Source organism: Scomber scombrus, chromosome 8 (assembly GCF_963691925.1).
Source record: "Scomber scombrus chromosome 8, fScoSco1.1, whole genome shotgun sequence".
Lineage (NCBI taxonomy): Eukaryota > Metazoa > Chordata > Actinopteri > Scombriformes > Scombridae > Scomber > Scomber scombrus.
Genome location: NC_084977.1, coordinates 29,490,351 through 29,507,386, shown reverse-complemented (window position 1 = coordinate 29,507,386; position 17,036 = coordinate 29,490,351). Strand labels below are relative to the sequence as shown.

At 41.9% G+C, this 17,036-nt stretch overlaps 1 protein-coding gene across 1 annotated transcript; it reads left to right on the top strand.

The window, feature by feature from the left end:
- Positions 1-10,920: 10,920 nt before the first annotated feature.
- Positions 10,921-11,817, top strand: LOC133985086 (forkhead box protein Q1-like). Its single transcript, XM_062424650.1, has one exon. It carries the CDS (start codon positions 10,921-10,923, stop codon positions 11,815-11,817), a length of 897 nt encoding a protein of 298 aa, XP_062280634.1.
- The last annotated feature ends 5,219 nt before the right edge of the window (positions 11,818-17,036 follow it).

Sequence of the window (17,036 nt, the reverse complement as noted above, 5' to 3'; positions counted from 1 at the left end):
ACATTCTCTGGCCGGATCTATTTCCAAATTAAACAGTAGACGTGGGAATTGTGCCAAAAATCACAAAGAAAATATCAATGCCTGGCATATGGGTGGCATTCAACTGCTGATGAGGTTTTTATTTGACTGATTTGATTGACGCTGTTTCATTTTTTTTTACATTTTTAACAACAAACTCGCTGAAAAAATGAAACTTAGCAATGAATTTAAGCCTAATGATCAGTATGATCTATTAATCTGCAGCCTGATAAAACATACACTTCCCTGTCATAACTCTGACATTGAAAGAATAATACTTTTGCATCATGTGACGATCATGTGTACTATTTTAGACATCATTAAGCATGCTCGAGAATGTGTTTTTTACATTTAAACTACTTTGCTTGACAAGTTAAGAGCAATAAACTACACTATTTTGACTGTAATGTAATAAAAAGTCCCCCAAATGACCTAATATGGGCGACATATTACTAAATCACTGCATAAAGTCTGTACAGTATGAAGCTTTAGACATACTTTCCATAGTGGCATCCTTATTCTGATTATTAGACAGGCAGGAAATCTTGAATCATGAAATCTTGGGATTCAAACTGTCGAGGATTATAAACGTTGCCTACACGTGGCCTGTGGTGTTGGCATTAAATATTTTATCACACATTGCTTTAGGTAAGGGTGTTTATATGTCACACTGTCAGACATGTTCAGACAGTCTGTCTGTTCATCTGTGAATACACTGAGCATGTTATATTTATAGTAACATAACTGTGTTCATATATCATGTACAGACAAGCTGAGAAAAACCAATTAAATATGACTTATGTACAGCTTAAAACATTGTTCGAAAGACATGTTTTAATTTACATTTTCATTCATTTAATGTGATTCAGTGAAGAAGGCACAATAAATGAGTTGGTATAAAATCACTTTACCTATAAATAGACTGTATTATAATTTGAATTCAAAGTAAAACATTATATTTTACAACAACGAAGACTTCAATGATAATATCTTGAGTGACAGGTGTAAGTGTCAATTTTCTTGTAATTTGACTTGCTCTTATCTTTATACTTTGTTCAATTGACAACATGATAGTTAGATTTATAGGTGAGTTTGTCCTGGAAAGAGGAAACCATATATGTGGGTAAAGAGAGTTTAAACAGAGTCAAAAATGAATGCATAAAAAAATCGGCTGAGCAACATGAACTTGGACTCCAGAGGGTTATATTATCGGATAGGTTTAACATCAGATGGGTGATATGGGGGTGGGGGGGTGGCGGGGTGGGGTTGCTGTGCAGCCAGGCAGCTGCTGTTTGCTCCGGTGGATCAATGCTGAAGCGGAGGCAGGACACATTACAACCTAAACGGCCAGCTGGAGGAGATTAGCCGTAACCCCCCCCCCCCCCCCCCCCCAATCAAACTTCCGATCCTTAATGATATTCATTTACGAATTATCCCCAGATCAATATCTAATAGCTCTCTCTGCAAACAGTAGGAACCCAGGTTTCTAATTACTCTGGCAATGAGCCGTGTAAAGTCTACAAAAAATGGGAAAAAAATCCCTATTTCTTAAAAAAGAATAAAAAATGATGCTGGGATTAGGAAACAAAGATCAGACTTTAGTTTCTCAACTTTTAAATGTTGGTAACTTCCCTGGAGTCACTGATATGCAGACAGAAACGTGATAGATAATATATATATAAGTTATAATCTAGATTGAACTCTTATCATTTCCTTATATGCGGCAATAGATATGTTTCATAGTAACTGACAAAATCTCCTAAGAATCAAACATAAAAGAATTCAATTGAAAGTAGATTAAAAACATTTGATAACCCAAAAAAATGACAGAAAAGAAAACAGTATAAAACAGGGCTATATTTAATTACAATAGTCTCAACTTCTCTTTCATTGATGATCAGGATTTCTCTTTTCTGTCACTATTTTCAATTTCACTGCTGAATTTTTCAGTGCCACCACCCAAAACTTGGATTAAAAATTGGAAATGGGAAAAAAATTAATTAATTAAAATGTACAGCCTTGAGTTCATGCACTCAGTTAATGACCAGCAAACGATCATATATTAAAGTGATTTAAACATTCCCAGATTCAAGCCTTTGATAGTCATTTTAACAACTCTTAATTCTGGTAATACTCACTGGAGAGCCAAAAGGGTTAAATATAACCCACAGAGTAATGTTATCAATCAGTGAGGTGTTTGTTGAGGTTGTCTGTAGGATAATTCCTTGGTAACTGCTCGAAATCAGCGCTATGTTTGCAGTTAAAGCCCTTAAGCTAGATGTTCCACCTCTCAATCAAAGAAATAAGAGGGGCGGTTAAGGTTCAGATGGTGCAAAAATAGCACTACGGAGCCCCGCGGTAGGTTGAGAGGCAGGCGAAGCATCTCGTGCAAACCACTATGCGTGAGTAGAGTGTTTGGATCCTATTTCAAGTTTAGACAGAAAAGGGCTGAACGGCTGCCAGGTAAACAGTACAGCACAGGTACTGATTTGGCCCTGTGTTTATGCTAACACAAAAACAGCCTACAGCACTGCTGAATGGAGGTCGTATCAGCTGCAGCGATAAAGTGAGGTGTCTATGGCTGAGATCAATCATTGCTCCTTTTTTCTTCTTTATCCCCCCCCCCCCTCTCTATCCCACCCAAACTCCCTCCACGCCTCCCAGCATGGCATGCGAGGGGGAGTCTAGCGTGTGAAGAGTTGAAATGGACGATAGGAGCAGATAGGGCAGGATTTGGAGTCTGTGTTGCCCGCATGGCTGAGGTTCATTGACAGGCATGCAGTAACAGTAACAGGCGGGATTAAGGGGTGCGATCTGGTCTGTTCTGCCTGGATGGGGTCGTGTTTTGAGTTCCTGTAGATTGCAGACCACCATCTGATAGGGAGTCTGTTTAAAAGCAGTGGAAGTGTTCAGGTGATGATGTAGACTTTTAGAGATAAAAGGAAGGTATTCATACAGTACGCACATTGGTTCATGTTTACTCAAATATACTGTACATGCTGAGTGAGAGGTTAGAATAAGTGGAGTGAGTATCCAAAGGGACTTCTTCCATTAGGGTTAGAATTAATTCTGTATTAAGATCATATCAGAGGTGGATTTCGGCCAACCAGAGGGACATTTCAATTGACCAGGGGGGGCTTCTTGGCTAGTCAGATGTGCACTTGCAGCAACAAGAACTGTACTTAGACTGACCAGAGGGAAACTTGGGGTCAAAAGGCACACTTGGGGACCAGCGGAGCTCTTTTGCCAATAAAAAGGGCCCTTGGATTAATCAGAGAGGCTCTTTTGGGGCAAGTCAGACCCAGCAGCTAACCAGGGGGGGGGCTTTTGGGTTACATAGGGAACACTTGTGCAGACTAGAGGAAATCTTTGGGGTCACTTAGAGTCTAGAAGGGCGTCAGAAACAACCAGAGCTCTACTTAACCAACCAGAGAAGTATTTGGGTGACCGCAGGGAGACTGTCTTATACCAACCAGTATTGCACTTGGGGTGACAAAAAGGTCATGCATTTAAAAACAAGACTTTGCACTTGTAACAACACCACACTTTGAAAACCTGCAGGCCCCTCTGGTGTTAGGGTAAACCTGAGGTATGGAAGTATGGGTGCTGCAAAGAGTTCAACCCTGGTTTAAGAAGTGTTTTAAACATGTGCAGAGCAGAAGGGGCTGAGGTCATCAACACCCCCCTCTGAACAATTACTCACTATAACAGTAAAAATATATTGCATGTATTGAGAAAATGAAGTACGGGGGGGCAGAATGACATCACTACCTTTGCATGTGAGATGTAGGCCCTGGCAGTGCCAGGCTGCCTTTCACCTTTGCTTCACCTGTACTTCACCTCTTTCCTTAATTACTTTAATTACACCCTTGTTGGCTTCGTTTATTTATGTATCTATTTTTTTTCTCTCTTTTGGTCTGGCAGGGTGTGAGCACCTCAGGTAAGAATGCAGGAGAACCCAAAATAGCAACGCTTGGCTGCCAACTGACTGCAGGATATGCTGCTCCATTTTTATCAGATTTCATTTATTAATCGCTGACACAGAAGCAGCAAAGATTTACGCACATCAAACCACACTTATGAAAACTTTGTGAGTCACTGCATGTACTGTATTTGTGTATGTGTGCGTATCAGGTATCCAACCATTAGTCGTTAAAGCTACAAACAAAGGTTACCTATAAGTTCAGTCAACATGGAAAGTTCTTGTTTAATGTACCAAAACTGCTTCGTGGGAACTTTTGTGCGTTGCCATTAGTGCTCAGGTGTGCCTCTGATTATACGGACTGGGTGCCCCCCTGCCATTTATCTTCCAAAACACAAAGGTATGAATCTACAGAAGCGCAACAAAGCAGGCAGCAAATGTTTAGAGGGCCGCATTGTTGGGTAATTACAGTAATCACTGTTCAAAGAATAAACTAGACGGAATGCATGCATCTTACTCTTCCATTTCGCTGCATGCACAATCTCACACTTTCACACCCACACCTGAGCAGACGCACAGCGGCAGACGACTACACACCCCCGTACACAAACCCTTTGCACAGATGCCCACTGTGTTGAGTGCAAGAATGAGTGGAATTGATGTGGAATGTCTGACTTTTAGGTTGGCTGTGAAGCAGACACATTTGCAGTACCTATCCGTGCGCCCCAATGAAGCATGTCAACTATCAGCGGCCTCTGTCAGAGACTAGATCTGTTGCAGGGGAATCTTGAGAATCTCAGCTACGCAGCGCCTCTTGTTGCCGCTGCTCCCTGCCCCGCTCACACACAGTCCATACTTTGTTTATACAAAGACATAGGGGCTGGACACCCTTCACTCACAGAGAAGAAAGAAAAACAAAGATGAGATACAGGTAAGAAGTCATCCAGACATGCAGACAAGGGTTAGCGTGTGAGCGCAGACCGCCGCAGAGGTGGGGCTATTTTTGGAGCAGCAAAGGATTCACCCGATGAATTTACATTACTGGAATTCCACTCATGTCAGCACTTAAAAGAGATTTCTCCAGCTCAAAGGAGACACTTTAAATCTCAATAGGTGAGCTAAAAAAAACAAGGTGCCAATTTTAGGAGACAGACGTTAACAGGTTATATAAGTATGATGTGTTTCTCTAGTCTATTGAGGGAAGGGTTGACTTCTTCTGACCTGGTTGACCCTTGCAATCAAACAGGTTAAATAGCATAATTGTATATCATCTTTTATTACATCGTTAAGGTAAAATATGATCCTGACCTTCTCAAATGATGTGACCTTCTTTAAGCCGTAATCCAAATATCTGGAGATAAATTATAATATGATATCGTATTGATCCTCAGGGGGAAATTGCCTTTCCACTTCTGATTTCAAATTGCCAAGTGGAAGATAAAAACTAAAAAACAGGTGTGCTGCTTTTCACACCAAATCACTTCAGCACAGGTGTGTGTAGCTGTCTTGGCAGAGTACCTGAAATCAAATACAGCCTCATCACACTTTTACAAAAAAATAAATACACACAGGGAGACCTACCACCAGCCAAGCAGTGTAAAATTCTCTTTGTGCCTTGTCAGAGTGTTACACAGCAGCAGTGATAATGATAGCATACATACTGCTACTTTTTTCAGCTCTGGTTTTAGGCTCACAGCGGTCGTCCTCCTGAGTTTTCAACAAAAACATTTTGGTTTCAACTCTCCAGCTGCTGTAGCAGCATCCCAGTGAGAGAAGAAAGCCGTTTCCAGAGTCTAAATCTGATTAGAGGATGTGTGACGACCTTTGGTTTCTCTGACATCCTTTCTCCCATCACGACTGACGTTACAGAGTTTACTGATATCAGGACTCTAAATGTCAGATTTTATAATGTACCTGTGTTCTTTTACTTACGGTAAGTGGTTGGCCGTCAGTTTACAGGAAAGACCATAATGTCACATCTGATAAAAAGGTTAATGATCTGTGTTTACATTGAGTAGCACAGCATTATAGTGTGATGTAGTCGTATTGGCTGAAAAGGGAAGCGGTCAGAGTGGTGGACAGTGTCGGAGTTTGACACTAAAGACAAAGCCTCATCTTTTATCTCATTCCAGAAACAGGAGTCGTTCTTTCCCTATAGTCAAATCTTAGCTTCATAAAACCTGAAACACAGCACAGAGAGAGTGTCTTTGTCCTGCCGATAGCGGCGCTAGATCAGGGCGGTAGCTACCAGTGAGATATTGAGGAACCATCATCAGCATTTTGTCAGGGAATTTGGAGGCTTTAGCAATCATGCGTAAGTTTACATTCAGCAGTTAAAAAATGTATTCTTTGTTTGTTTGTTTGTTTTGGCTGCCAACAATCTCAAGTCAAACATCACTTACTCGCTCGACCGTATCACACCGTCTTCATCAGCAGGACCGATCTTGCTTAGTTGTCGTGGAGATGGATCTGTTGACATGGCGCATTTAAGATTTCACCCACAGCATTTAAAGACATTAATTTAACTTTTATAGTGTATAGCTCGCCTGTCAAGAGATCCATCTCCATGACAATTTAACCCTCCTGTTGTCCTCGAGTCAAGGAAGGAAGGGAGGAAGAAGGAAGGAAAGGAGGGAGGGAGGAAGGGATGAAGGGAGGAGGAAAGGAGGGGGGGCAAGGGAGGAAGGAAGAAGGAAGGAAAGGAGGGAGGGAGGAAGGAAGGAGGGAAGGAAGGAAGGTAGGAGGGAGGGACGGAGAAAGGAAAAGAGGAAGGGAGGAAAGAAGGAAGGTAATGGGGAGGAAAGAAAGAGAGAAGGAAGGAAGGAAGGAGGGAGGGAGGAAGGAAGGACAGAAGGAAGGAAGAAAGGAAAGAGAGAGGAAGGAAAGAAAGAAAGAGAGAAGGAGGGAGGGAGGAAGGACAGACGGAAGGAAGGGAGGGAGGAAAGAAGGAACAGTCAAAACAGACGGGGTCAATTTGACCCGGGAGGACGACACAAAGGTTAAACAAACTCCGACCGCTGATGAAATCCATGTGATGTGGTTCAAAGCTCCAGAAAGAAGATGGACCTCGAGCTGAGATCACCTTTCCAAGTTTAACAATGAACTTTGCTGCACATTTTTTTTTTGTTACAATCAGAACATCTTAGATTGACTGTTCCAGATATACTTTCACACATGAAAAATACTGATTTCACCCACACCCAAGTCAGAATGTGCCTTAACAGAAAGTGTACAGGAAACTGATAGATTCAGATAATGATGCAGTCAAACATGGTAGTAAGTTTAAGTGGGCGTACATGTAAATGCACATGCACATGCAGTATCCACTAAATGTCATTTGAGGGTAATGGGTTCAGCTTAAACTGGCGAACGTCGGTTATGTAACTCATCTAATAGAGTATTTAAGATTAAATGTTTGTTTAAACTTGTTTGTGTCAAAGAACGAGCCACCATCAGGCCTTTTACTGACACGACTGGAAAGGCAGACAAAAGGGCTTTAAGTACATGTACACATACAGCAATTAACCTACCCTTTGAGTGTTGTGGCTTTCACACAGTCACAAGCAGCTCTGGATACTATAAGATCTTCAATCGTGCCTGTCGTACACTGCCGAGGGGGTAATTAGGTGATAAAATTTAAACATGTAGACCGTACAAAACCGCTCAGGATGCCAAACCGATGTACTGTCAGGAGCAGACTGGTAGGCAGCACTTAGTTTTGATCTTATTTTATATCCAATGGTGTCATTATGAAGCTATCCTCCCTTCATGTGGTTTTTGTTTAACATCATTCCCAAAATGTGTAACAGGATAACTACAAATCTTTTCATAAGGACCGTGTTGTTGCACATACATGAATATGAGAGCATATGAGAGCATATGAGAACACGCCGAGGTGAACCTACATTAAATTCTCAGGTCCTGGCTCTCAAGTCCGAGCAGCTGACAGAGGAGGAGTGCCGGAGAAGAGACAGTTTAATGATTATCACTAGCCTGAGGCCAAGCTCATAACTCATGTTAACTCTCCAGCGTCTCGAACACATTATCGTCCCGGCTGAGAGGTGTTGACAGGAGACGAGCTAGTGGGACAAACATATTTGCATTTAAGGCTTCAGTTTACTTAAAACCTGTTTAAGTAGCTGCTGTCACTATACACTGATTTATCAGCTATAGCTTAACTAATACCTGCAGACATAATTGATGATGTGTTGATTGATGAGTGAATATCGAAATGTTGTTGGAACCAAACTGTGACACAGTGATGCACGAACTTTAAAAAACAATGTTGGTCATGAATGTTTATCTGTTGATTCCTGATCATAGTAGTTTAGCGCTTCTCTCTGAATCAATACATGTAATTAACTTTTTCACCAGCAGGGGGCGCCTGTGTCCATTTTTGTCAATTTTTTGTCATTTTTAACTAATATATTTAGCACATATGCACTTATTTCTTCTCATGTTTTAGTTTTCACCGTCTTTTAATTTCTTTTGCTTGAGTTGAGTTTAAACGTACTTGTTGAAAATGGTCAAAACTTAAGTGAGGTTAATATTTAAGTGGTTACGTGTAGTGGAAATGCCTTTTTTAGCTACGTTGTTGTGAACATTACATTCCTAAAGACATCAGTGTCGTTACGCACTGTCGGCAACAGCCAACTGAGCCGACCTGACATGCTAGCAAACCTAATTCAGTCATATACTGTCAGTAATTACTCTGATTTTATACATTTTTGCTGTCTTCGGAGAGCAGTTCTGTGTAAGGGAAATGCCACTGTGTATAAACAGGAACGTGGATTTGTTTACAGAACTTTGCTAGCTTCTTGTACTGCATATCACAACCTCTTCAAAGTCAAGAGGTTTTGATATATAGCACAACAATCTGGCAAAGCTCTGTAAACAGAACCTGCACTTGTTGTGATCTCAGCTTTACACAGAACTACTGTCCAGAGACTGAAAATGTGACTGTAGATATTCATGTTTGGAGCTGTTTCTAAACAGAATAACCCATCCATCATCTATGTGGTGAAGAAACATGTCACCCAGCATAATAATGTGGCTCACTGATGTGTTTTCAATAGATTTTGGACAACAACAATAGCACAGAGAAATAGATATATCATCCATATCCTTTAAACCTACATAGCAATAGTCAAACTTCCTATTTTTGCTTAACTATTTTATCATTTTTGGGCATTTTGATGTTAATACAGTAGTGTTACAGTGAGAATACTTTGAAAGTACTATAAATACTGATCAAGAGAACTAGAGGGAAGTTGGATACCTAATAAACTGGATTATGTAGTATGTGTACTGGGTGAGGAGGTGGGGGCTCCTAATCTTCTGGTCCGCCCCTACCTGTCCTTAAACATTGTGAGATTTAGACTGACTAGAGTTAAGCAGAGGTTTATGGTTTAAGCCTGATTGATTTACTCATTTGTAAAAACATGTCACTGTTACTATATGCAAAAATCCTATATTGTGCTTGGATTCAACTTTTTTTTTTAAAACCAATGAAACAACAAACTAAATCCAACATATAATCTAATACAAACGGTCAGCATCCTGCTTAAAATAAACCCAATATAGCAACAGTTGCATTGTTGTTAAGGTCACTGGGATTCCCCTATACAGACACATTCACACAAGTATTGAGACAAACAGACACTGCCTTCCTTCAAGCTTGCATCACCAGTTCAAATGCAGGGTGAATCGTTTGTTTTTCCATTGAGGCTTCTTGTGTCACTCCGGTGTTTCTTTTGCATGCAGGTGCAATGGTCCCGTGAACTTTACATGACCCACCCTCTCGTGCAATCTCCGTGTTTTTCTTTTTATTTAATTCCAGGCAACCCTTTCGCTTAACCTGACAGCTTACATATCAAGCATTGTACGTTAACTCTTGAACTCTTGGAACCGGTCTTTAATTTAAGTTTTGCGTATATGTGTGTGTTACTTCCCCGTTCCACCGGAGCGTCGGTGCAGGGAGTTACAGGTAGAGGTGAACGGCAGAGAGACAGATTTATCGCTTTCTTTTTTTTTTATTATTGTACTGTCTCCTTTCTGTCTGTTCTGTGTCATTTCTGTCTAATGTACCTCAGCATAAAGCATGTCAGCAAAAAAAAGTGTGTTTCCATATGTATAAACCTGAAATCTCATTGGCTCTTTCACTTTAGAGTACCGCAGTTCGAGTAAAGAAATGAATAAACGGGACTGAGATCACTATTAGTAGGCTAATAAAAATGCATTTAAACTCTGTAATCCATACTGAAATGACCAAGGTAATAAAGCTGCATGTGTTGGTCATTTTTTTAAAGTAAAAAATGGCTAAAATTGGTTAAAAGGCGCAAATCTTATGTCACCAAAAGTGCAGATAACAGCGGGAAATAGTTGATGTGCAAATTCTTGTGTGTCTTTCATCGTCACAGTGTGATTAACTGCTCATGTAACTCCAAACACTTAAAGATTAAAAAAAAAAAAAAGTTTGAGATAGACAGACAGATATAGACAGACTTGGCTTTAGACTAAGTATTTTTCATACCTGCCCTCTCTCACCTCTCTCACCTCACTCCCCCCCCCCCTCTCTCTCTTTCTGTGTGTCTGTGTGTGTGTGTTTTTTTTTCTTCTCCCTCGTCACTGGCGTGGCACGGTAGCGTCCAATTGTAAACATACATATAGTTATATCACTCAATCGTTTCAATGGATTCGCGCTGGAAACCCCGCCCGTGGGCCGTCCCTAGCCGAGGCATTATATTATAGCAAGACAAGCGTGTCTCCGGAGACAGATCTGTGTTTCTGCTGCTCCAGACTGAGGCTCAGGGTGCCTCCAGCGCTTCAGACGAGCCTTTACACAAACACACAAGATATTTCTGCTGTCAGGACTCCGACACCTGCTCTGCTGCTCAGCTGAGAGACAAGACTCTAACAGAGGAGACACACTTACAGCTGGAAAGAGAACATCGACCTGCTTTTATTCCTTTTTTGGGAAAATGAAACTTGAAGTTTTCTCCGCGCACCACTTCGTGCAGAAGCCGATGGAGTTGTGCATGGACGCAGAGGGGGGAGTGCCCTCTCCTCTGTCCGGGGACGAGCTGGGGTCTGACGGGGACTGCGTTGCCAACAGCCCGGCACCTGTCATTCAAGGCGGCGACGGCAGCAAGGGGAAGCCTTACACCCGCAGGCCAAAACCTCCTTACTCCTACATCGCCCTCATCGCCATGGCCATCCGGGAGTCCAGCAGCGGCCGGCTCACCCTGGCAGAGATTAACGACTACCTGATGAAGAAGTTCCCGTTCTTCCGTGGCAGCTACACCGGCTGGAGGAACTCGGTGCGCCACAACCTGTCACTCAACGACTGCTTCCTCAAAGTGCTGCGGGACCCGTCCAGGCCCTGGGGCAAGGACAACTACTGGATGCTCAACCCGCACAGCGAGTACACCTTCGCAGACGGGGTGTTCCGCCGCAGGAGGAAGCGCATCGCCAAGAGGCCCTCCAAGGAGCAGGAGAGCCCGGACATCCTCAGCGAGGACACCCGCCTACCTGCCCCGGAGGAGAGGGTGGGGGCCAAGTTCTCCAGCTCCTTCGCCATCGACAGCATCCTCAGCAAGCCCTTCAAACGGAGGGAGGACATCCACGTGGATGCAGAAACCCACGGTCCAAGGCTCTACTGGTCACCAGGGGCCCACTTACTCCCCTATACTCTGAACTATCCTGCACAGCACAGCTACCTGTCAGAGGCGGGCTACAGCAGCATAGAGCCCAGCAGGGATGCACTCACATACCTCCAGCACACAGCACCGGGCATGGTCGTACCCGAGGCTGCCCCCCACGCACTCAAGATGCCCAATAAGGGGCATGGTTTCCACATAGACTCTCTGCTGTCATAAAGCACTGCGGACTGCTGTCAGACTTGTATGTTTTGACTCATGATGTGCACTTTTGTGGGCGCTCTTAGCTTTCAGTGCTTTAGCTGTTCTATGTGTGGGACTCTGTCTCTCTCATCATGACTACTGTAAGTCATTTTGCAGTGAAAAAAAAAACAAACATGGCGTGTTGTCATTATAGATTTTAACTGTGTGGTGACTAAGCAAATAGTTGCTGTTATCGCAGGACATTCCACTGTATAAGTATGTGTGTGTGTGTGTGTGTGTGTGTGTGTGTGTGTGTGTGTGTGTGTGTGTGTGTGTGTGTGTGTGTGTGTGTGTGTGTGTGTTTGTGTGTGTGTGTGTATAAGAGAGAGTGTTTGCATCCATGTATCCTTGGTTCATTGGCCATTTCTACTGTATGACGGCAACCAAGTGCCACGTTGAAACCTAAAACTATTAATCTATTTATATTTTCATGTTTTGTATGACCTGCTGTATAAAATATTGTTGTAAATAAATAAAAAAAATATTGACTGAGCTGCGGTGAGAATCACGTGGCTGCACTAGAAACGCATGGAAATGCCCCCCCGATGTTTTCCTAAGATTGACTCATGCATGCCTATTTTTTTATGAATAAAAAACGTGAAACAATGGGACAAAATGTTCACTGTGTTTTTAATTAGACCTGAACACAAGCAGGTGAATCCATCAGTGGTGATGTGGGCGGAAGTGAATTGGCCTTACACCTGTTCAGAGCAGAGACTCATAATATGGGCCTGAGGTAGATTTTACTCCAATGAGAGGGGAAAGGTGGATTAAGTCTTGTAATCTTTTTAAAATTAACCCTTCCATACAGGCTACATTAGGGTTTATTAGCCAAATCATAGTTATAAAATGAAACCAACACACTTTCTTTTCATAGGACTTCTCTGTAAACTAATTACTGACAATCAAATATATAAATACCGGCAAATAGCAGCCTATTACATAAGAGATTTCTAGCACAACCTTTTTCTCCTGGAGGTGCATGAAGAAGGAAAAAGACTCAAGTTACACCTGCAGTATGAATTTTAGTATAAATATTGTGACTTGTCTCACAATTAAAGTGTTTTGACCTTTTCAAATAACAGCCTGTTAAAATCGTACAAAGAGATCCGGTCTAATGATTATTTTAAAACAGAGACAAACAGAGAAATGTGATTAAACTTAATAATCAAACAATAAAGATGAATTATTTTTTTTAAAAGCAGCTAATATGTTATTATTAATATTATTAGTAGTATTAATATTATTGTCATTATTACATTAGGCTATTATTATTGTGATTTTACAAAGAAACATGAGGCCTATATTATTACATTTGCTGTTTATTGATCCAGATTGTGTTAAAGCAACAATATAAATGAGCTCCATAAAATGCCAGATGACAAAACAATAATGTTAAAATGAGTCAGTGATGTGCTCAGTTTTACGTAGTGATCAACACACAGATGTTTATCAAATAATAATAATAAACTGGAGACAAATAATGTATAAAGATGAGGTGTTAAATAGGTCTGCAGTGCTCCCATCTCCTCCCCAAAAAAAAGGTTTTCTGATACTTTCATATGTTTTATATAAAAAGATGCAGTTGTTTCATCAGCATTACTATGAGTTAATGAAACAGAAACAGATCAGCAGAATCACGCGTATTCAATACAATCTGCAGAAATATACACACACACGGACCTGCACTTTGTTTACTGTTCGTGTCAGGATAAGGTTTCAGTTGCTCTCCGCGGTCCTGAAACAGACCCCAACCCCAAAAACCGTAGTCCAGTGATGATCTAAAAAAAAGAGGGTTGAAATAAAAACTCATTCAGTTTGACACATTTACAAGATTCAGATTAGTCGTGGTGTCTTTAATTAAATGAAATATGCTGAAAGAAACCTTCAGCTTCAAAATGATGCTTTCTTTTAAATAATAGTATGTTTAATTTTAATGCAATCATAAGACAGGGTGATTCATTTCAAAACCAAAACCAAAACCTGCTCTTATAAAAATGATGCCACAAATAAGCACAAAATTAAGATGATTGATTATTAAATGAAATCGATGGAAATACTTTTAATTCTCTGGCTTAAAAAAAAGAGAGAATTCAGGTAATCTTTTTTTTAAATTTTGAATATGAACTCATATGATGGAGTTTGACTCATTTCGACTGTAAAGCACGAGGGGGGATTGCAAAAATAAATAAAGGCATGTTCTCATACTGCAGCCATCTCGAGGTACACATTGAAGTCTGGACATTTGATCCGGCTTTGAGAATACTCTTATAATAACCGGGCTTGTATAGTGAGTTGGCCTGTGCAGTGCAGTGCGGCTCATATGCTCATGCTGTTCATCATGCAGAGTGTCTCCGTGTATTTCAACCAGCAGCAGGCCGGTGGAGCTATGCGCGCTCTGACAGGTGACAGGTGAGACTCGCTCCTGTTTTCAGGGACAATGCTGCAACCTGCAGGTGAAACACCGGAACAGCACACCTGTATGTAGGCCCCTGGTCACGTGGCTCCAATTCTCCGACTATCCCTACAAACATTAACATCCTTATTTTTTCTGTCATGACGCGCATCCTTCATAGTTGTAAACAGTCTTCACTTTATTGACTTCAGCCTCTCTAGACCAGGTCCACTTTACACAGGTTGTGCAGGAACTCGGGTCTGCTGCTGCTGCTGCTGCTGCTGCTGCAGGGCTGACTGGCTACGAATAAGGCCCACCGTGTTATGAAACCAGACTATAAGGCAAGCACAATGTTATGAAGTCCAAACAGTGTGTCACTCCGGCAGACTGAACCGCGCCTGACCTCCCACAGTCCCGAGGAGGCAGCTCCAAAGCTGCCGGCACCGCCACAGGAAACGCGGGCCAGGAGCAAACCCCCAAGCAGCCAAAAAATATTTGATTACAGGATCTGAACTCAATATTTTTCTGTTGTTTTATTTCATGATTTTTGTTTATTTCAAGCCTGTTTAGTAGAATAGGACAATAAAAAACTGAACAATAAAAACGGGCCTATTATTGTAGCTATATAAAACATTATGTTTGTTAATTATTTTGGGTGAAAACTTGTTTCTAAATATTTGTTCATGTGTGTTTTTAGTGGGAAAAATATGATTCTAATAATTTTTATTATTTCATATGCATCACTTCTATGAATTATAATAATAAGGCCGTAATATTTAATTTCAGAAATGGCCTATAACGGGTTACCTGAGGTCAGACAAGCCTATAGACATTTTTTTCAAACTCTTATCTACGTAATAATTTCTGAGAAATAAACAACATATCTTCACCTAAACATGAAAACAAACAAAGGCACTTATTATGTCGACAATAGGCTCATATGGGCCTCCAGCAGTGAATATATTCTACAGACGAACCTTTTCCATCAAAAACACCTCTGAATAGCTTTCGTGGCGTCCGCTGATCATTTGATATCTCAACGAGGCTAAATTAGGAGCTCGTATAATCTCTGTGCGTAAAACCGGCCAGAGCGCAGTCTTCAAAGCACTCCCAGAACAAAGATTCCCTCTGCAAGCCAAGGCATCCTGATCTCGGTGGGGGTCATAAGTTTTGATGTTGCAGGAAATTTCTGGGGCCGTTAAGGTCCTCCAAACTGCTCTGTGTGTCATGCTTGGAAAATGATTTTATCCGCACATCCTTTGTTGTGCAAAGTGCAAAGGTTATTGTTGCTGGTTATTGTTTGGAAAGTCCTCGAGGCTATATCTAAACTTAAAAAGACTGTCGGCAAACACGTGCACGGACACAGTTTGAGTGTGTGTGTGAAATTAAATGTACAAGAAAAAAAAAAAGCAACTATTTTCTGAAGGATGTAGAGTTTTATCTGATGGTGTTGTTGTTTATTTTATCTCCATAAAGCATCGTCATGCAGGGCCTGTGGGAAGGAGATGATGCAATGAATATTACATGAAAATATTCCCAATGCATGATTAGAAATAAAAAATAAAAAAAGCATTACAAAAAGAAATCACGACAAACATGCTCTCAGCTGTGGGACACCCAGAAAACATGATGCTTTTTTTTCTTCTTCAAAGCCCAATGATCTCAGCTCCGTTGCAACACGGATGTTGATATTACCTTTATGGGATATATAACTCCATCGTGTTGGACAAATCTATGTGTGATGTCTCCATAGGAGAGGAAACTGTCGACGCCCGCTCGCCTAATTTCGCTTTTCTCTCTCTAATGAACGTGGGGCCCATGGGACCGACTCTGGCCCGGGGCGGTAAGCTGACACTGGCTCGCTGTGTGTGGTATCCAGGGCCGCGCTTGATGGAAAAAGCCTGCTTCCACTCATGTCAAAGTCATTTACTCAGAGCAACCCCCCGCTTACACACGCACGGCAAAGACCACCACCTCTCCATCTCTCACACTCCTCGCCCCCAGTCCGGCACCGCGACAGTTTGTTTTTGTTATCCTCTGGACCCGTTTGGGAGGAAATTATGAGCAAAATAATACAAATAATGCAAGCTGGTGCGTTTTTTCCCTTCTTCTTATTGCTTGACCACGATGCGTTTTGTGTATTATCTGTTGTAGATGTAAAGTAGGCCCCCAAGTGAATGTTTTGGGAAATCATGGTTTCAATTGCAGGCTGGACGTTTTGCACATATTGTGTTGGTTTATTTGTGTCATGAAAATGTATGTTCTGTGGCACATCGGGCTGAAATCACAGCTTCATACACGCAGGAGTGAGGGGAGTGGGGATGGAGGAGGAGGGGAGGGGGGGGGGCTCCTTTTTTAACTTGTGCGGCTGGCGTGTGGCGCTGTTGATTGGGATGTCTGGGGGAGGTTTGATAGATGGCTTAATTGCGTGTAGTCCGAACTGGAGAGAGGTGGGAGTGAGGGAGAGAAGGAGGGAGGGAGGGAAAGAAAGGAGACGAGGAAAGGAGAGAATGGGGAGCTTTAACGCTGTTGGGAATGGTAAGTGGACTTGCGCCAGATCTGGCAAGAGGGTGGAGGAGGAGAGGGGGATGAGGGGGTGGGCGGTGGTTGGTGGGGGCTCTATTCGTCACTGATTTCAGGGAGATTTGCAGGATGAGGAGAAGAGGTGGGGGGGCTTTCGCAGAGGGAAGAAAGATTTATGAAATGATAGGTGGTCGAGCTTTGTTTGGCTGTGCTGTTGTGCGCAATAAGTCGAGAGGGTTTTCACGTTTCCTCCACTTGAGGGATCATTAAAGTGGTC

What these genes read in the sequence shown, in the direction of transcription:
- LOC133985086 (XM_062424650.1), top strand. Translation starts at nt 10,921, where the DNA reads ATGAAACTTGAAGTTTTCTCCGCGCACCACTTCGTGCAGAAGCCGATG.